The 21,814-nt window shown below is 46.3% G+C and overlaps 1 protein-coding gene across 1 annotated transcript in view; it reads right to left on the reverse strand.

Annotated features, from left to right (window-relative positions):
- Positions 1-409: 409 nt before the first annotated feature.
- LOC101948899 (scavenger receptor cysteine-rich domain-containing protein SCART1-like) overlaps positions 410-21,814 on the reverse strand; it is an 88,572-nt gene continuing 67,167 nt past the window's right edge. Inside the window, exons 9-19 of the mRNA XM_042855029.2 lie at positions 18,498-18,812; positions 17,703-18,020; positions 14,309-14,371; positions 13,908-14,222; positions 13,525-13,560; positions 13,039-13,176; positions 12,080-12,160; positions 9,155-9,238; positions 5,323-5,412; positions 3,482-3,634; positions 410-1,837 (exon numbers count right to left, since the gene is read on the reverse strand). Coding sequence (XP_042710963.2) covers positions 1,713-1,837; positions 3,482-3,634; positions 5,323-5,412; positions 9,155-9,238; positions 12,080-12,160; positions 13,039-13,176; positions 13,525-13,560; positions 13,908-14,222; positions 14,309-14,371; positions 17,703-18,020; positions 18,498-18,812 — 1,718 coding nt within the window. The 3' untranslated portion in view covers positions 410-1,712. The remainder of the gene's footprint in view (positions 1,838-3,481; positions 3,635-5,322; positions 5,413-9,154; positions 9,239-12,079; positions 12,161-13,038; positions 13,177-13,524; positions 13,561-13,907; positions 14,223-14,308; positions 14,372-17,702; positions 18,021-18,497; positions 18,813-21,814) is intronic.

Raw genomic sequence — 21,814 nt, forward strand, 5'->3', positions numbered from 1 at the left:
CCTTTTCATTGTCTTAAGTCACACCTTGCTTAATTTACACTGGAGACACAGTCAAGCTGCAAAAACACATTCCTTTATTTGAGAAAGGCAGCGCTTAGGCACGGTCTGCCAAACACATTTTAGAAATATACTTCCAGCACACATCTCTAGTTCTTTATACAGCACCCGTACATACATCATGCCATTATATTAATGAGCAGCATGTTAGCAGTTTGCATAGAACATCTTACACAACACCTTTTAGATACAGATTACATGAGTGAATTGGGGCAATGAGAGTGTCAGGCCTCGAGAGTTCTGGTATGGTGTTCCCTCTGCCCATTGGCTCCCTGGATCACAGGATGGAGGCAGAATGAACACACATGATGAAAGACAATAATGTCACTTAATTAAGGACCTTCTTTTTAGGTTTTTATTTTGTTTGAAGTTTCTGGGGAATATCTCAGTGTTTATTTCAAAAATTAAAAAATGGTGGAAAATCAATAGAAAAAATTAACTTGGCAGTTTTCTGGGGAAATATCAGGGAAATATGACTCTCTTCTCCTAGGATTTTTTTTTGTCTATTTGTTTTTTAACTTTCAAGCCTCCTTCACCCTCTGTTCTGAAATGTAAGCAGATACAGTTTTTTTGTTATCAACCCATTTTATCATAAAAAGTAGTTAAATACCTTTATTTTGCTTTCACTGCTGATGACAATCTGCACTATCTGTAAAGTTGGTAATATATATGTGGTGTGTGGTGGTTGTGGGATTGACACCAGTACATACACTACCACTCAAGTTGTTCCAGTGCTTTTGGCTTCCCACTCCGGAAGGAGAGATGGTGGCTTGGTAACCTGGGTCACCCATTTCTCCTGGAGCAGGGAGATGGAGTTCCAGCACATCTAAATTTGGGTAAAAATTGTTAAAAATGGAATAACGATTTTTGTAAAACTCAGCAAATGTTCATTAAAAAATCAGTATAAACCAAAGATGAAGGTCCTTACACTTAATGCACCACTGAAAGATGCTCCGATGCTACAGTAATGGGCATAGTATATGAATTTGTATAGAGGAGACGAGAAGAGGATGGGACGGGGGGTATCTTTTAACTGCTATCTAATTGTGTGTGTGCATTAAGGTTCTTATAAATAATGTCCATTTATCCTCCTGGATTTTAAAGGAAAGTCTGGAGTTTGGATGGCGGTTAGGGCCATCTCTGGAGTTAGAATTATTCTGTTGCTGGGTTTTTAACCATTACCACACAACGGACGGAACGTTCATTCTCCATCCAGTACCCTATTGAACAACCTGCAATACCGAGAGGTGATATTTTGCAATTATTATTTTTTGGTTGTTCAGACTCCATCTCACTCTCTTATGATCTCTTATGCACCTTGTGAAAGAAGCATCGTTCCTGGAATAAACTTTTTAAAAGGATTCAATATGAAAAAGGAAAAATTCACGATGAAGAAAATATTAGGAATAAAAAAGCAGGACAAGTTCCAGGCAATCTGATCAATGAGAAATTACAGGGAAAATCACAGACCCTGTCTCAGTCACACTTATATTTCTTGCAACTACATAAAACCCCAATATAAAAGGTATCTGAACTAGATCCATGGCAGGGACTATCTCTGATGCCTCCATGCCCAGTTAGTATTTAGGAGAGAAAGAGTTTAATCATACAGCATTTACATCCTCACAGGATATTTGATCGGAACTCAGTCATTCTTATATTGATGTCTCAGGGATGCCAGCTTCAACATCATCATAACCCGGGTCTCCAGGAGGCAGGAATGGGCCGTCTCTCTCAGTCCCTGAGGCCCCTTCACTTCTTAGGGAGTGCAGATTCCAATCTGAAAATATCAAAGGAGGCACATTACAGCCAATATATCTATTCTACACCTGTGTGCACTCACCTAACATGGGTGAGCAGCCTATAGTACGGGCTGTGAATTATTCCCTCTGTTCCTCTGATTGGGATTCTGACAAGTTTAATCCATTATGTCATTCTGTTCCATAAAGAAAACATCTGGGAGTAGATTCTCTCCATGCTGAGATCTGCCGGGTGCAGAAGTGTGGGAATGTCAGTGGCTTGGTGACACCTCCCTAATGCTTCAGTCGGGGCTGCTTAACTCCCGATGGCTGGCATAGTCCCTAAGGGGACATCTGCCAGGTGAGACCTGGTGGGGAGGAGCAGGGCAGGGCCCCTACCCCAGGGGACATGCAATGGCAAAGAACCCAAAAGGGGAGGATGTCATACAGTTCATCCTGCCCACACAATACACGTTTGCATGTTTTTCTCATCAAGTACAATGAAATGCACATTTCATCCCAACCCACTTTCCTCTGAGGTGCAAAGTGGGAGCTCAGCCCTCAGCATCAGACTGTGAGGTGCTCTGGTACAATTGGGTCCATTTGCATATTGAAGAGAGTGATTTCAAACCTGAAGCCAGGCCACTAACTAACCCCATCGCAGGGCCCTGCTCTTCCCATTACCATCCAGGGCACTGCCACCTTTTTTGGACCCTGATCCTGCAAATCCACTCATATAACTTTGCTGATCTGGACAGTCCCACTGAAGTTGGCACTAGGGTGGAGCTTGCGGGGGCTATAGCCACCCCAAAATTTGTCTTAGCATCCCCATAGCCACCCAGTAGCAGCTGCCACTCTCCAGTTGACTAGGCAGAGCGGAGAGAGTGGCGGCTGCTGGCTGGGTGCCCAGCTCCAGCATCAGCAGAGAAGTAAGCCCGGGCCGGGTGCCGGGGTGCCCAACAGCAGCCCCCAGCCCATGTCCCTGCCTGCCGAGATGCGTCATCCAGGGCAGGTGGATGGTCCAGGGCTCCTCATAGTGGCCTAGACTGACCTGCTCTGGCCCAGGCTCCTGGGCCCCGCCCTCCAAGGCCTCTGTTAGCCCAGAGCCAGGTCCCCCTGCCTGGACAGCTTTTAACGGCTGCAATCAGCCAGTGCCTGTCACTGCCTGGCTCTGGCTTCCAGCCTGCAACCTGGCCAGGGGGCAGGGCCACAGAGAGGGGTGGTACCTCATGGTGAGGAGGAGCACAGCCCCCCCAGGTTTCTGTCTGGCCCACCTCAGTCCCCCCACCAGGAAGAGGCTGGTGTCACCCTTGAGTCAGTGAGAATATTCATGTGATGAGAGTGACAAGTGGGCTCCACTGTTTGTAGGATTAGGGCCTTATCTAGGAATCATCATGTATTTCAGTCCATTTAACCAGGGCCGGTGCAGGAGGCAGCAAACAGGGCTGCTAACAGGGGAGTTTGAGTGGGAGTAGCAGAAGTCAGGGTGGGAATACAGCTGAGGTGGTTAGTTTAACAATACAGGCAAGTCTCATCTTACGCGGGGGTTCCATTCCGCGGTTAGCGCATAAAGCGAAAACCGCATATAACTGCCTTACATTGACCTAAGTCTGTAGTGTAGACCAAGCCATAATGAGACTAGCAATCAAACTGCAAGAATTACAACAGGGCTTTTCCCCACTTACCTCTCTGTGAATCCCTGTTCTTGTCATTCATCCGAGGGGCCCAAGTAACTTCCCGGGCACACTGCCCTGAACCAGGATCATGTTCAGGGTCAGAAACTTCTCTGACATCGTCATAACCATCCCCTGGGACATCTCCAGGCAAGGCATCGCCCTCTGAAAAAGAGACAGGAATTAATGGTAATCAGGGCCAGTGCAAGGAAGTTTTGCGCCCTAGGCGAAACTTCCACCTTGCGCCACCACCCCACCCAGCTAACCCCGCCCCCCACCTCCTCGTGGCAGCTAACCACGCCCACTCCCCCCACCAGAGGAGCCCCCCCCGTGGCAGCTAACCCTGCCCGTCATCACCCCCCACCCGGGGAGCCCGCCGCCACCCCCTGCCCAGGGAGCCCCTCCGACCCACAGCAGCTACCCCCCTCTGCAGCTAACCACGCCCAGGGAGCCTACCCCAGCTCACCTCCGCTCTGCCTCCTCCACTGAGCATGCCAGCGCCGCTCTAATTCTCCTCCCCTCCCAGGCTTGTGGTGCCGATTGGAGGAGAATTAGAGCGGGGGCTGTGTGCTCAGCGGAGGAGGCAGAGTGGAGGTGATCTGGGGCGGGGAGCGGTTCCCCTGTGCATCCCCCCCCGTTACTGCGGGCGGCCCTCCCCGCGCCACCCCGCCCCAGCTCACCTCCACTCGACCTCCTCGCCTGAGCGGGCTTTTAGGCACCCTCAACCACTAGGCGCTCTAGGCAGCCGCCTAGTTCGCCTAGTGGTTGCACCGGCCCTGATGGTAATGAGAAGAGACCTTCCACTGAATAGAGAAATAAATTATACACCAGGTAGGAAGGGCCCTGAGGTACTAACACTCCCACAATGATAAGAGATCAAAAGTCCCCTTCTCCCCCCACAACTTCAGTGTCAGAGGAATTTTATACAGGTCACATTTATCTGACACATTTTAAGACTTGATGTGTCTGTAAATTGCTGGACGGAACCTAAAGCAGACCCAGGTGGGGATGTGGGAGATCTGGAAAGAGATGGCTGGGGGTAGGGTCTATGTCAGAGGAAGATTTCTTCACTGTAATTTGTTGTTATACTAATTATATATCAATTAGTAATTAGTAACAGATAAATGACACTTTAATTTGTTCTGTTTATCACCCACTTCCTAAATTTTCAATTATGGTTAAAAGCTTGTTTTGTTCCATTTCCCTGAACTAGTCTGGCCCATAAACCATCCTCAATCTGCAGTCTCTGGAAGCTGCACCACCAGTTCAGGACAAGATATGGGTCTGTGTGTGAAATCTGTACATCCCTTCACCAATCACAGTGCATGTGAAACTCACGTCTAGATCAGTGGACTCAGCACAGGCAGGAATGGTGGAAAGGGACCGTTACTGCAGATCAGAGGGCTGTGCTCAGAGAGATTGTCCCCTAATATTGTGAGTAATGCTAGTGCATATGAAAGTGAGGGCCAGGGATCAGTGCCTAGAATCAGGCAGCGTGGGCAGGGGGAGAACAAGCTTCTTCTAGAGTCACACTGGTTGGCTAATGTGCCTCTATTCTGACCTGCAGCACCACATGCTTTGCTATTTCTTGGTCCTCTCAGTGCATCTCTGGACTAAACCAGTGCACACAGCCATGTTTTATGGGAGAAGAGTTTGTCAAACAGCTACTTGCAGAAGGCTTGATCCTGTGAAGTGCTGAGCACTCTGAGCTCCCATTGATCGCAGCAGGACGGAAGATGCTCAGCACCTTACAAGAGCAAACCCATAAGACACAATTTTTGTCTCCACAAAGACAATATTATTAGCTTTTTCCTGGGCTAACACTGGTCCCAGAAGGCAGATTCACTCCTCACCTTGGTCGTCTGGAGTCTGGGGATCATCATTCAATGCAGGCTCCTCCACGTTATCGTAATCCAACTGAGACGCCCCAGGGGAAGCTCCCTCTGGAACAGCGAACACAACACTCAGCTCCCTCTGAACACACCCAGTTCCTGAGCAGGTTTCTAGTTCCCCATTAAGTGCCTGTTGCATTGGAGTCCAGGCTATTTATCCTGGCGTTTGTAGGAGAAGTCACAGGGTGATCAAGGAGAAAAGGGAAAGTCATGGACATTCTGTAAATTAGGAGTGGTGTCACTGTGACAGGTTCCCCCCAGGGTGCTACCTGGAACTGGGGTACCACTGAGCCCTCTGACTCACCTGCCTGGGCTCCATCTCACACTGTTGCTGTGACAAGCTGCAGACCCACTCCCAGTCCTACACTTCCACCAGCATTCACACAGGTAGGGACACACCCAGCTGCAGTTACATGCAGGCTCTCTGACCAGCCACTGTATGAACCAACTGTGACGGTACCTCCCATAAGGCTTTATGGAAATATGCTTAGAATGTGTTTTATGCTACATATGCCATAAAGGTTATGATCTACTGAATGTATTAATCCTATTTGTATTCATGTATCATTTTTGTATTCGATGTTATGAATGTTGGCTGTGAACTGGCTTCATTTCTAAATAACCTTAGTAGAGCATTTGGTCAGTTCCTGGAGAAAGGAATGTTGAAATGAATTACCTAATCCAGAAACACTTAAAGGACAATGGATCTTGGAATGCTCCAATCCAATAAGAAGTCTACTTGAGGACAATGGATGCTACCTGTAAAAACTATGAATCATGCATGGACATGTGACTTGCACATGTGACTTGCCCAGGTGACTCCTAAACTCCATCTTGGAGCTGGACTTTGCATAGGATTGAGGAGGGGGTCTCCACCCACAAGAAAAAGTCTATTTAAACCCTGGGGAGACCCCTCCATTTTGTCTTCAGCTGGCTAAAGAGAGGAGCCATCATGAAGAAGCCCCTAGCTCCCACCTGAGCTGGAACAAGAGCTGTACCAGGGGAAAGAATTGTGCCCAGGCCTGGAAGGGGTCCAGTCTGAGAAAAAACTTACTGAAGCATCTCTGAGGGTGAGATTATCTATATTCAGTTTGATTAGACATAGATTTGCACATTTTATTTTATTTTGCTTGGTGACTTACTTAGTTCTGTCTGTTACTACTTGGAACCACTTAAATCCTACTTTCTGTATTTAATAAAATCACTTTTTACTTATTAATTAACTCAGCGTATGTAATAATACCTGGGGAGCAAACAACTGTGCATATCTCTCTAGCAGTGTTATAGAGGGTGAACAATTTATGAGTTTACCCTGCATAAGCTTTATACAGGGTAAAATGGATTTATTTGGGTTTAGACCCCATTGGGAGTTGGACATCTGGGTGTTAAAGACAAGAACACTTCTGTGAGCTGCTTTCAGGTAAATCTGCAGCTTTTGGGGCAAGTAATTCAGACCTTGGGTCTTTGTTGGAGCAAACAGGAGTGTGTGGCTCAGCAAGACAGGGTGCTGGAGTCCCGAGCTGGCAGGGAAGGCAGGGGTAGAAGTAGTCTTGGCACATCGGGTGGCAGCTCCCAAGGGGGGTTCTGTGATCCAACCCGTCACACCAACAATAGAGAGGCTACAGCCAAAACAACTGACAACATTCCAGTCTATGACCCCAGATCTGTATCGTCCTGCCCTGGTCAAAACCCCGACCAGTATGAATTTATTATCCAGTTTGCCTCCCCCTCAATGTGCAGAGGAAATGCAACAGCCTTTTCTCCTTGAGCTAAGATTTCCAAGCACTTCATTCCAACTCACTCATTTAGATAAAGAAAAAACAAGTTTACTAACTAGAAAAGATAGATTTTAAGTTATTATACATGATAACAAACAGATCAAATCAGATTACCTAGCAAATAAACAAAAATGCAAACTAAGCTTAACATACTAGAACGGGGTAGGCAATCTATGGCATGCGTGCCAAAGGCGGCATGCGAGCTGATTTTCAGTCGCACTCACACTGCCGGGTCCTGGCCACCGGTCTGGGGGGCTCTGCATTTTAATTTAATTTTAAATGAAGCTTCTTAAACATTTTAAAAACCTTATTTACTTTACATACAACAATAGTTTAGTTATATATTATAGACTTATAGAAAGAGACCTTCTAAAAATGTTAAAATGTATTACTGGCACGCGAAACCTTAAATTAGAGTGAATAAATGAAGACTCGCCACACTGCTTCTGAAAGGTTGCCGACCCCTGTACTAGAAGGATAGGATTTGACTTAACAATCTCTCATCCTGACTGATGATAAAGGCAGGCTTACAGACTCTCAAGGTACAAGCTGCACTTGCTTTACAGCTAGGAATCCTCAGGTTTTCATACACAGGCTAGAAATCCCTTTAGTCTGGGTCCAGCTCTTCCCCCAGTTCAGTCTTTTGTTCCTTTAGGAGTCTTCTTGTGTTGGGAGTGAAGAACCATGGATGATGTCACTTCTTGCCTTCTATAGATTTAGCATATGGCAGGAGCTATATGTTTTAATCTTGGTTCCCAGGCCAGTTTGTGGAAAAATACTGACATCCCAAAATGGAGTCCAGTGTCATGTGGCTTAGTCACATGCCCTTGCATATCTTTCTGAGTCACAGCAGCCATTACTAACAGGCTGTCTGGAGCGTTCTCAGGAAGTTTAAGCCATTCCACAGCCTATTGTCTTTGTTGATGAGCCATTGGCACTGTCTGTCTTCTTCACTGTAATACCTGAAAGGCTGGCTGTAGGTATGTTCCAGAGTAAGCCCAATACAGATCCATAGTCAATATTTATAACTTCAGATACAAAAATGATACATGCATACAAATAGGATAATCATATTCAGCAAATCATAACTTTTCCAATGACACCTTACATGACCTGTCTTGTACAAAATTCATCATAATTATGCCATAATCATATTATAATAATATCACTATGAAGAATATGGGGTGCAATGTCACAGCAACCTTTAATTTCTCACAAATATTTTGGGGCCCATCCCCACTGAATCCAATAGCAATGTTGTCAAGTCCTTCCATGGGATCTGGATCTGTGTTGGTGCTGAGCTAACACTGGACATACTGACAGTAGCTGCTGCACCAGAACTGACCTTTGTGAATCCAACTGAACTATAATAATAATTAATGGAGATATCCCATCTCCTAGAACTGGAAGGGACCTTGAAAGGTCATCGAGTCCAGCCCCCTGCCTTCACTAGCAGAACCAAGTACTGATTTTGCCCTAGATCCCCAAGTGGCCCCTTCAAGGATTGAACTCACAACCCTGGGTTTAGCAGGCCAATGCTCAAACCACTGAGCTATCCCTCTCCCCAATAAACTCTATAAACATGGTGTAAAGTCTCTTAGTTTATATAGGCTAGATTGTGATTTGGGCTTGTGTTCATGCCATAGCAGCAGGTGGGTAAGACCATGGGCACAGATTAGGGTTTTGTTTAATGCTCAGTGTCAGATATAAAATTCAGATTCTTCTATTGCAAGCAAATATTCCTGGGCCCCATTTCTTGCAGGTCCTCCCGCGGGGGAGGGTACCATGAACTGCACACAGGAAGGGCCAGAATTTGATCACATATTTCCATCACGGGGTTCATCAGAAATATTTGAAAGTCTGGTTAAATCCGATCCCATCAGAAGGGATACAATCAGTGCTGGGCCATGAAATCGAGTAAAGGGAAATGATGGCCTTTACAGAAAGTGACGTGGAAATTAAATTCTCCACCCAGATTTGAGTATTTTTCTTTGTATGCCACCTTACCCCATTACCTCGTTCTGATCCAGAATCGCTTCCCCCCTCACTGTCCCCGGTGTAATACTGCAGCTTCGTCACTGAATCCTCTGCATAAGAGACTGGAGAGACAACAAATGAGATGTTATCACAGTGAGAGCAGCTAAACTGACTGCTGGCTGATGCACCCGGGTCCTAGAGCAGGATTTACAGCATCCATATATTCCAGGCATAGCCAAACCATGGCTCTTCTACAGTTAAAGTGCAGCTCGTGGAGAAACTACGGTCTAACACAAGTTGTGGCTAAAATTAATATTAACACCAATTTTTTAAAAAGGCTATACAAATTGGTGAAAGAATTTCAAAATTGGTTTTCACTCCTACTGAGTAAACCCGATAGTGAGAGTGAGATTGATAGAAAGAGAAGCTCTCACTCATATGTGCATTATATCAGGAAATTGCATCATTCTGTATTCAAAAGTTGTGCTGTGTGGACCTCGAGTGCTCGTGATCTCCCTGCATTCCACAGAATACAGGCAGTGTTTACTGTTCATATGTCACATTTGAATAGTTTTAGATTTAAGTTTTAACCCTACATTAATTTCGTGGATAACAATGACATCTTCAGATTGTAAGAAACACAAGTATGAAGAAGAAAACCAAAGTTTTAAGTCAGAATGGGAGGAAGATTTTGATTCACTGTTAAAGGTGGCAAACCCCTGGGCCTTATCTGCAATGCATCGAAGCGAGCAACTTGAAAAGTAATTCTGAAACAAATCACAATAAATTTTCATCTAAATACCCTTCTGAATCAGAATTAAGGAAAAACAAGATAGCCACATTAAAAGTACACCTAAACAGTCAACAGACACTACTTTCAGCGTTCAGTAAAGAAACTGACACAACGACCAAAGCTAGTTTTGTTATAGCATGGAATAGCACACATGCTCACTTCTGTGAACCCTGTATAGTGCAAATGATTGGGTAGTGTTTTTGCGTAGCTATGTTTTAAGTAAAATAATTAGTTAAGGCATAGATAAGAGAAATCCTTATTTTAACTACATAATGAGGGTCAAAAGACAAGCTTGTTGGAACTTAACTCTAGAATACAATAAGGATTTGTCTGTTGTTCTGTATGTTGTTCCCTCTCCAGATGGAGGGAGAAGACAAGCAGGTACAATACCTTCTGAAATATATACCTGGAATAATCCATCTAAAACCACAGAAACTGTGAGTAGGGCAAGGAGATGTGTTAGGTTATTTCTTGTTTCGGCTTGTGAATTTCACTATGCTACAGAGGTAGTTTCATTCCTGTTTTTGTAACTGTGAAGCTGAGCCCAGAGGGGAATCCTCTGTGTTTTCAATTTTTTTATTACCCTGTAAAGTTACCTTCCATCCTGATTTTACAGGTGCGATTCTTTTTCTTTTTTCTTTATAATAAAGTTCTTTTTTTAAGAACCTGATTGATTTCAAGGTCCTAAAATAAAGGGTCTGGTTGAGCTCATGTTGCTAAGGCAACTGGTTGGTATTTTAGTCTCAAGCCTCCCCAGGAAAGGGGGTGAAGGGGCTTGGGGGGATATATGGCAGCAGGATAGGGACTCCAAGTGACCCTTCCCTGAATTTTTGTGTAAATCACTTGGTGGTGGCAGCAATATACCGTCCAAGGACAAGGAAAGAAATGTGTGCCTTGGAGAAGTTTTAACCTAAGCTGGTAGAATATAAGCTTAGGGAGTCTTTCATGCAGGTCCCCACATCTGTACCCCAGAGTTCAGAGTGGGGGGGAACCCTGACACTCCCACATTGTTGAAAGATTAGGCCCCTCCCCTCCCAGAATCACAGCCTGTGACCAACTGGATGCACTTACCATGCTCAAGAGAGCCTCACAATGTCCTAAACTGACAGTAGCATGTTCCCAACTGATTGATATTGAGTCAAAATGGCACAAAGGTTGAAAGGGCCATGACTCAAAGTTACCCACATCTCCTGGGCTGATCTCTCTGATCCCAGGGCAGGAGGGAGCCAATCCAGCAGACCAGAGGCTGTGGTGGGAGGGAGGCACAGAACATCCCCTGCTCCAGCAGTTTTCAAATGATGCTATAGCCTGGGCCCAGAGACAGTCACATTGCTGACTCACAATTAGTTACACTGCAAGGCTACAAGATGGGCAGATGGGACTAGCTGGGGAGGGGGCTCACCTGACCAGATGCGGATTACTGTTTTGTGGGGCCCTGGGACAGAGCTACTTCTATCAGTAGTCCCCTGCCCCTGGCGCTCCTGCCGAGAAGCAGGGTCAGGTTGTGGGGGCTTCCCCCTCTCCCTGGCAGGAGTGCCGGGCAGGCATACGGGGTGAGGCACGCCCTGCACCCTGATCCCGCTCCCTGGCAGGAGAGGCAGGCGGAGCAGGTGTGGGACCAATTGTCCGGGGACCCTGGGCACAGGCCCCGTTGGTAAGGGCCGGCTTTAAGCCGATTCGGCCGATTCCCCGGAATGGGGCCCCGCGTCTAAGAGGGCCCCGCAACGCCCGGAGCTGCCAGCGGAGCAGGGAAAAAAAAAAAGCCGCGTCCTGCTTCTCCCCCCTCCCTCCAGCGCTTGCGCCGCCATACAGCTCATCAGCACAAGCCTGGGAGGGAGGGGTGAGGAGGAGGAATGCAGGCGTGCTTGAGGAAGACACGGGGCCAGGGCGGATATTTGGGGAGGGATCCAATGGGACAGGAAGGGGGCGGAGTCAGAGCGGGGCTGGGTTGGGGTGGGGGGGCGCGAGACAATTCACGTCCCGGCGTGGGACCCCGCATCTGCTAAAGCCGGCCCTGCCGTTGGTCCAGTGGCTAATCCATCGCTGTATCTACATGAGTTCAGTAACTGGCCCACAGCAGTCCAGGGTTCACAGAGCTGGTGGCTGAGGATATCTAGCTGTGGGTCATGGCCTCAAGATGGAAAGTTCAGTAGGAATGAGACACACATACCTGAGTGACCCAATATCTGCTTCTCTCCCATCAGGTTATAATCAATCTCCTCATACACGGGATCTGAGGGTCTTGTGGCACCTGAAAAAAAAGGACAAGGTTTGCAGAAGGTCATAGAAACTATAGATAGGAAACCCTATTAGATCATCCAGCCCTGCGCCCTGGGGCCAGTCCAGGACCGAACCGTACAGCACATTCCCAATGCTCTGTCCAGTCTACATTTGAATGTGCCAGGTAACAGAGACCACGTCCCTTTCCACAACAACCCTTTGATGATGGTTCCCATGGGCTAGTTTCCTGTCACAAGTCTCTCCTCATATTTAGCCTAAAATTTCCCATTGTACATTAATCTCATTAATCTTTGTTATTCTCCCTGGTATCACCTGAAATAATTCCTCTCCCAATCTGATATTTACAGCTATGAGCAAAATAGCACTTACATACATATATACTTAGTACTACACATGCTGCCTAGGGACTGTGTGGGCATTAACTAGTGAATGTTTTTGCGCTTTTTAAAAATGAAAAGTGCCAAATATTGGAATTGTCTTTGATTTTTTGGCAATTATCACCCAAGCTCTTTTCCAGCATTTCTTCTTCCTCGAACTCTCCCTCCTACTGATTCTCTCTGTTCAGTGTCCTCCCTCACATACACTTTCTTGTACTTTCCCAAATGTGATCTCTATTTTTTGCCAATATTTACCGTCTCTCTAATCCCCTATTTATTATTTCTTTGTCACCACTGCTCTCAAATGCACCCAGGTTAGTGTTATCTGAAAGTGTTTTTGCTCTCCTGGTTATTTCTACAGCCAGATCATCAATGACAATATTAAATAAGACAAGACTTAGCATAGACCTGAGGTCCCCTCACAGCTCTGCCAATGCCCACAGCTCTTCACAGTTGCAGCTCTCCCTGCTATTGCAGAGACTTTCAGACAGTGACACTAATCAGGACCTACCTCTGTGCTGTGCCCTGGCCCTTTGCACCTGCGCACCCAGAATGATTAACAGCAGGCAGAGAAGGACACCCAGGATAATGCAGATGACAACAGGCACCGTGACTCTCCCACTGTCGGTCAGAGGGCGGCGTGGGGGAGCTGGATGGAAATGAACATGCAACAGGGAGAGATTATTTTGTGAGAGTCAGGGGCTCACCAGTGTCTGATTGCACCACCTAGGAAGCAGGGTAATGGGCTAGGACACAGTCTGTGCACCATGGGGGCAGCTCACAGGCTGCTGTTTAAATCATGGCCCTGGTGGCTAGAACCAATAGACAGGAATTGTCCTCCTCAGCACGGCCTGCAGCTCCCACCCGGGTGTCATTCACCCTTAGATTTCACACCCTGTGTAAAGAAGCTCATTTTCTCAGGCTGGAGGTTCCAGCTCACCCCCTGTGAGCCTGGCACTAGATAAATTTAACCCTTGATTGGAAGAGAATGTGTTACCTGTTGTAGCAGGTGAAGCTGTTGTTTCTGTCACACCTGCAAGGGGAAAAGGAAGGAGAGTAGGAGTGTGGAGTGAGGGGGTGGTGACATGCTGTTACATGATTGTTCCTCTGAGTCCCCATGTGCCTCTGCACATCACCTACATTTCACCCATGATATCTTCCTCAGAGCAGCCCAGGCTTAGTGGCTTAGCCTGTGCTGGATAAAGGAAGTGACATGGTCTGATGCCTTAGCACATTAGAATAAAAAAAAATCCCAACACATCCCATCCATTAAGGAAAAAGGAGGCCTGGTCTGTGGGCAGGAATGGGGACCCAGCTGCTGTGATGCTTGCTCTCTCTTAAAAATTATATAACAAAGCAGAAACATCTCCTGTCACTCACCCGAGCAATTCACAGCAGTATCTTCCTTATGATCACAGTTACTCTCACCCCATGGCATGGCAGGACAGTCCCAGAGAGATGACTCTGTCCCTCTGCAGTTCACCTTCTCCACCCAGATGGGACCAGTCCCCTCGCCAAATGCAGCCTCGCCCGTGGCAGATACAGCAGATCCACAGCCCAGTTGTTTACACACAACGTTAGCATCCGCCATGTCCCAGGAGTCATCACAAACTGTTCCCCAGGAGCCACGGTACCAAACCTCCACTCTCCCCGAGCATCTGTCCTCTCCTCCCACGACACGTAACTTCTCCTGGCCTGAAAATGCAGAAACGTCACATGTTACTGGGACAGCTGGGAATGTCGTTAGGGACTGAGAAGGAGACACAGAGAGGCAGAGATACCTGTGCAACTCGTAGAGTTCAGGCATTCAGCAAATGGATTCTGAGATGATTTCCCTTTCCTACCTGTGGAGATAAAACACTGAGGTGAATGGACTGGGTGCATGTGTGCTGCAGCACTTTATAAATTGGTCAAAAGCTAAAATCTGGTAATTTAGATAATTAGCTCTTATGGTATTTCTCTGGATTTTGAAGTATTTGTTCAGTTCCCAGCTGGCATGCATGTGTCTTTATGTAACTGGCAGGACAGTATATCTAAGCTACAATGGCACAGCTGCACCACTTCAGGTAATAACAAAATGTTTTTTAAGTACATCAGAAGCAGGAAGCCTGCTAAACAACCAGTGGGTCCCCTGGATGATCGAGATACAAAAGGAGCACTTAAAGACGATAAAGTCATTGTGGAGAAACTAAATGAAAATTCTTTGCTTCAGTCTTCACGGCTGAGGATGTTAGGGAGATTTCCCAACCTGAGCCGTCCTTTGTGGGTGACAAATCTGAGGAATTGTCACAGATTGAAGTGTCACTAGAGGAGGTTTTGGAATTAATTGATAAACTTAACAGTAACAAGTCACCGGGACCAGATGGCATTCACCCAAGAGTTCTGAAAGAACTCAAATGTGAAATTGAAAAACTATTAACTAACTATGGTTTGTAACCTGTCCTTTAAATCAGCTTCTGTACCCAATGACTGGAAGATAGCTAATGTAACGCCAATATTTAAAAAGGGCTCTAGAGGTGATCCCGGCAATTACAGACCAGTAAGTCTAACATCAGTACCGGGCAAATTAGTTGAAACAATAGTAAAGAATAAAATTGTCAGACACATAAAAGAACATAAATTGTTGGGAAAAGTCAACATGGTTTCTGTAAAGGGAAATCATGTTTTACTAATCTATTAGAGTTCTTTGAAGGGGTCAACAAACATGTGGAAAAGGGGGATCCAGTGGACATAGTGTACTAAGATGTCCAGAAAGCCTTTGACAAGGTCCCTCACCAAAGGCTCTTACGTAAATTAAGTTGTCATGAGATAAGAGGGAAGATCCTTTCATGGATTGAGAACTGATTAAAAGACAGGGAACAAAGGGTAGGAATAAATGGTAAATTTTCAGAATGGAGAGGGGTAACTAGTGGTGTTCCCCAAAGGTCAGTCCTAGTGTAAGCGGGGGAATGGTCCCGCTATTGTGGGGAATTTTCCTGGCTTCTGCACTACCCCGGTGAAGTGGGCTAGCGAAAGGATCCGAGTCCTCGCTCCCACTTCCTTTACCCAGAGGCCTCCCTGCCCTTGAGGACTCCCCTTCCACTCTCCTGTCTGGCAGAGTCCTCGTAAACCCCGACAAGGCTGGGCCCAGGATTCCTGGGGGGCTCGACCCCCAACCCTGCTGTGGTCACCCAGGACAGGGGCTAGGGTGTCCCCACTCCGGGGTACTCTCTCTGCACTGGGCACCTCCCTGACCCACTGATCATTTCATACAATTTAAAGCAAATACAAGTTGTTTAATTAACAATTAATTTTAAAAAAGAATAAGGAAAAATGGGAAAGGTTAAAGGAAAACACATCACCCCGCTCTGTGGCAGGGAACATTACAATCAGTGTCTCTGGAACGTCAGGGCAGTTCACAGTCTGTTCCTCGTAGGTCCCAGGCCTCCTTCTCAGGTCCAGGCTGTGCTGCAGAGACGCTGTGGGTCGGACACTTGCTCTTGCAGTGGCCACACGCTCTCAGGCTCTAGGTGGCAGGATCCTTTTTCCCAGTGTCGCCCCCGCCCGGTCGGGGTTATGATCCCCCTCCAAGTCTGGCCTGCAAGGCCTCTTGGCTGAGGCGTCTCCCTGTGCTGGGCCCACTGCCCAGGGTCCCCCTCACTCTCCCCAGCTGCTCACCGCACCCAGCTCCGGACTGCTCCAGCCCCGGCTCCAACTCCACTCTGCCTCAGCACGGCTGCTGCTGCTGCTCTGCCTCCAGCTCCCTGGGCTGCGTCTCTGGCCTCTCTGGCTCTGGTTGCTGCAGCTCTGCCCCCAGGACAGGTCTGCTCTGCAGGCTGCTTCTGTGACTCTGCTCCCAGCTCTGACCTGCTTCCCGGCTGGTTGTCTGGCCCCTCTGGCTCTGGTTGCGGCAGCTCTGCTCCCAGGGCAGCTCTGCTCTCTCTGGGCTGTGCTCTGGCTTTGGGGCTGCAGCTCTCCTTCCAGCAGCTTAGCTCGGGCCCCTGCTCTCTCCTTAGCTCGGCCCCACTCTGTCTGACCCAGGCAATTCCAGCTCACACGGAGGACGGGACCCACCCTGGCCTCCTATCATGCTGATTAGCCTGCCCGCCCTGTCAATCAGGCTTACCTGGAGCATTGGCCTCTCGCCATTGTTCCTGGGGACTGTCAGTCTCAGGGTCCTGATTTCCCATCGACCCCTCCCCTTTTAGTGCTGGGAGCTAGCAACCAAAACACCCCCACTGAATGTTAGTAAGGGGGCAACAGTCCCCTTACACTAGGACCAATCCTATTCAACTTATTCATAAATGATCTGGAGAAAGGGATAAACAGTGATGTGGCAAAGTTTGCAGATGGTACTAAACTGCTCAAGATAGTTAAGACCAAAACAAACTGTGAAGTACTTCAAAAAGATCTCACAATACTAAGTGATTGGGCAACAAAATGGCAAATGAAATTTAATGTGGATAAATGTAAAGTAATGCACATTGGAAAAAAATAACCCCAACTATACATACGGTATGAGGGGGGCTAATTTAGCTACAACTAATCAGGAAAGAGATCTTGGAGTCATCGTGGATAGTTCTCTGAAGATGTCCACAAAATGTGCAGCGGCAGTCAAAAAAGTAAACAGGATGTTAGGAATCATTTTAAAAGGGATAGAGAATAAGACAGAGAATATCCTATTGCCCTTAAAATATATATCCATGGTACGCCCACATCTTGAATACTGTGTACAGATGTGGTCTCCTTATCTCAAAAAAGATATACTGGCATTAGAAAAGATTCAGGTTTTTCTAAAAGACATGCTGTAGGTAAACCAGAATGTATAAGCTAGATGCAGAAATTACTGGTTAATATGCTATGGCCTGCCAGATTCGATTATTTTAACAGGCTCTTCAGACCTTAAAATCTACAATTTGATTACTTCACTGGATTAGGTCATAACTGATCATGCTGTGTAATATGTATTTTTTAATAATTGATTTCCATGTTTGTTATTAACAGACTACATTCCTATCTCTATAACCTCAGAAACTGAAAATAAGTTTATGCCATTGCTGAGTATGTTAAAAGAATATAGCTATGTATTTCATAAAATATAGTGAAAATATAAAATACCATAATTATATCAAAACCTGTCAGCAAGTTAGACTTGTGGTTTGAGTGTTTATATAGTACAAATAGTTTACTATTTACCTTCACAAGAGATGTGGGTTTCTTCTCCTCTGTTATTACTACATGACTGCTGATTCCATGGGTCTGACGGGCATTCCCACAGAGAACCGTGCTGCTTATTGCACCGAATACCATCCACCCAGGTGGGGCCAGAGCCTATTCCGTATGTAAATTCTTTTAAAAGAATCCCACTGTCTCCGCAGTCCAAATGTTTGCATATAAGTGCCCTGGTGACGGCATCCATAGGACTGTTGCAAACACTGCCCCATGTCCCATTGTAGAAAACTTCCAGCCGCCCAGCACAGGCACTGCCACTCACCAGTCTCAGATCCATGAGCCCTAGAAAAAAATGCAGAAGTTGGCTGTGACATTTTCTGATTCTGAAACACAATGTGGTTTGAAGGCTGAATCCCTGAGATTGCTAACAAATCTGCACATTCTTCTACAGAAGCAACATTCATTTAACAAGTCAGAGAGACTTTTCTGGAGACCAGTGACAGACATATTAATAATGGAATTGTTATTTAAAATACACCGTTCACCAACAGTTACACACAGTGTTACCCAAGATTCAGAATTTAATACATGTTCTAAAGCTAAGGTAATAATACAATATTTCCAGTACCCATTAATATTAACTGTTGTCAGTGTAGACTTTTTAATGGTGACATTGCAGGTGGGTAGGTCAGGAAGAAAGACAGACAGAGAAAGGGAAAGGGAGATAAACTTTCTATTATCCTCATCTCTCTTCAAACACCCATATACTTCACTAAATCCCCTGGTAACCAAACTCATGAGATCATTCACAGAACATACCTGAGCAGAGAACTCCTGCGTCCTCTTTGTGTCTGCAGTTATGCTGGCCCCAGCCCCCGGAAGGACACTCCCAGAGATCAGATTCGTTCCCAGAGCAGTTCACATCATCCAGCCAGATCTGCCCGGATCCTTGCCCATAATGAGCAGAGAGAGTTGCATTGATGGCGTGTCCACATCCCAGTTGATTGCAAACAACATTGGAGTCTGGAAGGTCCCAAGAATCATCACAGACTGTTCCCCAAGTGCCATTGTAATAAATCTCCACTCTCCCGGCACAGCGACCAGGCCCATCCACCAGCCTGATCCGCCTGCTCCCTACAAGGATGAAACCCAGTGGGTAATATGTAATATAATGATAACTGAACAGCTTCCACACAAATCAATGACACTGCTCCAATGGCTGAAATATTGAAATGCTTTTAAAAGTCTGTCTTTAACAAGAAACATAAAGAGAAGTCTGCAGAGTTAGAAAGTGATTAATGCATGGTAAAGAGATCTTAAAAGTGCGTAAGGGAATAAGGCCTAATCCCGAATGCTTGACTTACCTAGGAGAAAGAACTAGCTGAGAGTTTGTGGATTTGCAGAACCAGTTGTGCCTTCAAAACTCAAATCTTTTCAGACGTATTTGAAAATAAGTTTAGAGGGCATTCAAGGAATTATTAGCTCACACGTTTGCTTAAGTACTAATAATTATGTTTGTAAGTGCTGAAGAATTGGGAGGTACTAGAAGATTAGAGGAAATCAAATATGGCACCAATTTATTTTAACAATTATGTAAGAAAGACAAGTGATCCTGATTACTACTGTCCTGTAATTTATATTCCTATTCTGAATCCAATGTAACCATAAGCCATTAGCAGCTGAAATTTACAAAGAAACTGGTCATGCTAAGTACTTTATACTGCTTTTTAATAGCTATCACATCAATGGATGATAAGAATACAATAAATGTAATAACTCTTCATTTTAGTAAAGCATTTAATAAAGTTTCTCACAAAATCAAGCTTTCAGCATTCAGCATTCTGACTTAGATATGATTTTGGCTAGGATGTGATCAGCTGCAGGGCTGAATACACAATGTAATGATAAAATGGCAATGGGTTATGTATAGTGAAAGTCTCAGATTACACAAAACTGGGAGAGACTGTGAACACTGAAAAGTGGGAAATCATAAGCAAAAATATAAAGCCCCATTATATACTATTAACTTTTAAGTATAAATCCACACTAAAGTCAAAGGGGAATTGTGCTTACATCCTGATGACACTATATGGCAGGGGTGACCAAACTGTGGCTCGCAAGCCACATGCAGTGCCTTCACCATTAAATTATGGCTCGCAAGCCCCCTCCACCCTCCCTTCTCTGCCTACCAGACCTGGGGGAGGGGGGGAGGGGAGCTCGGGACCTCTGCCTTGCAGTGCGGTGGTGGGGTAGGAGCTTCTGTCCAGCAGGGTGGCGGGTCTCGGGACTTCAGCCCTGTGGGGTGCACCTGCCGAGGCTCGGGGCTTCTGCAGGAGTGGGACTGAAGCCCCAAGCCCTGGCTCCCGGCAGGTGTGCTCTGGCTCTCGAACTTCTGAAGACCATCATACATGTGGCTCGGCGGGCCAATACGTTTAGCCACCCCTGCTATATGGCCCTTGGATAAGGAAATCAAAATGAGATTCAGTTCAGAAAAATGGAAGTGAATATGTCTGGGGAAAAATAATATGAAGCACATATAATCATTGAGATCAGCTGAGAAGGAGCAAAAGTGAAAGAGACCTAGTAGCAAGAAAGGAAAATAGAATAGATATGAGTCTGCAATCATGGGCAGCAAGTATCAAAGGCAGGGGGAGGCTGTGCCTCCCCAAACAGCCTAGCGTGGTTCTGCCCACGCTCCCCCTCCAGGCCAGGCCCCCTCCTGCTGTTCACAATGATCTGCCCTGGCTGTCCCAGGCTGGAACTCAGAGTAGCTGGCGCTGGGGCCACGCTGCCAAGTGCACTGGGGCTGGGGGCGCTGCAGCCACACAGCCTGGCACTCTGGGGCTGGCTGCCCGGCGCACAGGGGCTGGAGGTGCTGCGGCCACACCACCCGACTACCTGGAGCACTGGGGCTGGGGCCTTGCCCTCCGGCTCCCTGGCGCTAGGGCCAGGAGCCACGGTGGGGTGCTTTGAGCTCCTGGGAGGGGGGGCAGAAGAGGAGGGGCAGGTCCTTAGGCACAAGGGGAGGGAGAAAGGGGGGTCACAAGGGGAGGGGCAGGGCCTTGGGCACAAGGGGAGAGGCTGGGGGCTAACCTCCCCAAAGGCCAGATCACCTGCCACCCATGTCTGCAATGTGATACAACTGCAAGAAACTAAGCTGTCTACTCTAAGCTGCCTGCATAGAGGCATCATATCGGAGAGCCGGGAGAGGAGAGTGGTTCCCAGTATGGTTCTGAGAAGAACTAGTTGAATTTTTCAGACAGAAACATTTTCCATTGGAAAATGATGATTTGACAAAATTGCAACAATTGTATTAATTTTTTCAGTTTTAGATCAAAATTATCAAAATGTATTGTTTCGGTAATGCTGAAATGATTAATTTCTGCTTTATCATTTCTACTTTTATGTTACATTATGTCATATTACAATTATAATAAACATAAAAGTCAAGGCAATGGGGTCAAAACAAAATGTTGTTTCAATTTTTCTGAAACAAAATTTTTGAATTTTTGCTTGTGTGAAATTTCAAATTTTAATTTTAATTTGGAGGGGAAAAAATCAAAATTTCCCAGTTTCCTGTGGAATGGGAATTCTGGTTTCTGACCCTCTCGAATTCTGAGGAGCACACCCGTGAACACCCCTGCCTGATCCTACTCCCTTGACATCATGAGGGGAAAATATGAAACAATCTAATGTGTCTTTAGAAATCTATTTATTGTACATTGGGACAGCAAATACCATTATGCATTAACCATAAATGTAAGTTATTGTGTGGTGTCATTACAGGGCAGAGAAAGAATCATGCTATTGCCTAGAGTGCTCATCCTAGAGGCAGGAGATCTCTGTTCAAATCCCTCTCCTCATCAGGGAAAGAGGGGACTTGAACTGGGGATTTCCCACATCCTAGGTAAGTGTGTTAACCACTGGGATAAAAGCGGCACTCCTCCTTTCTGTTTCCTCCCTCCCCACATGCCTTTTTGCTGTTCATGGAGTTTGGTGTCCTCTGAGCATGTCTACCAGATAGGACTCTGCACCAGAGTTAGGCACAGAAATGCCTCTCTTCCCTCAGTTCCTGGAGCACAATCTGAGACTGGTGCCTCCCTGCAGCTCAGACTTAGGGTACATCCACACTGGAA

This window comes from Chrysemys picta, chromosome 1 (genome assembly GCF_011386835.1).
Source record: "Chrysemys picta bellii isolate R12L10 chromosome 1, ASM1138683v2, whole genome shotgun sequence".
NCBI lineage: Eukaryota > Metazoa > Chordata > Testudines > Emydidae > Chrysemys > Chrysemys picta.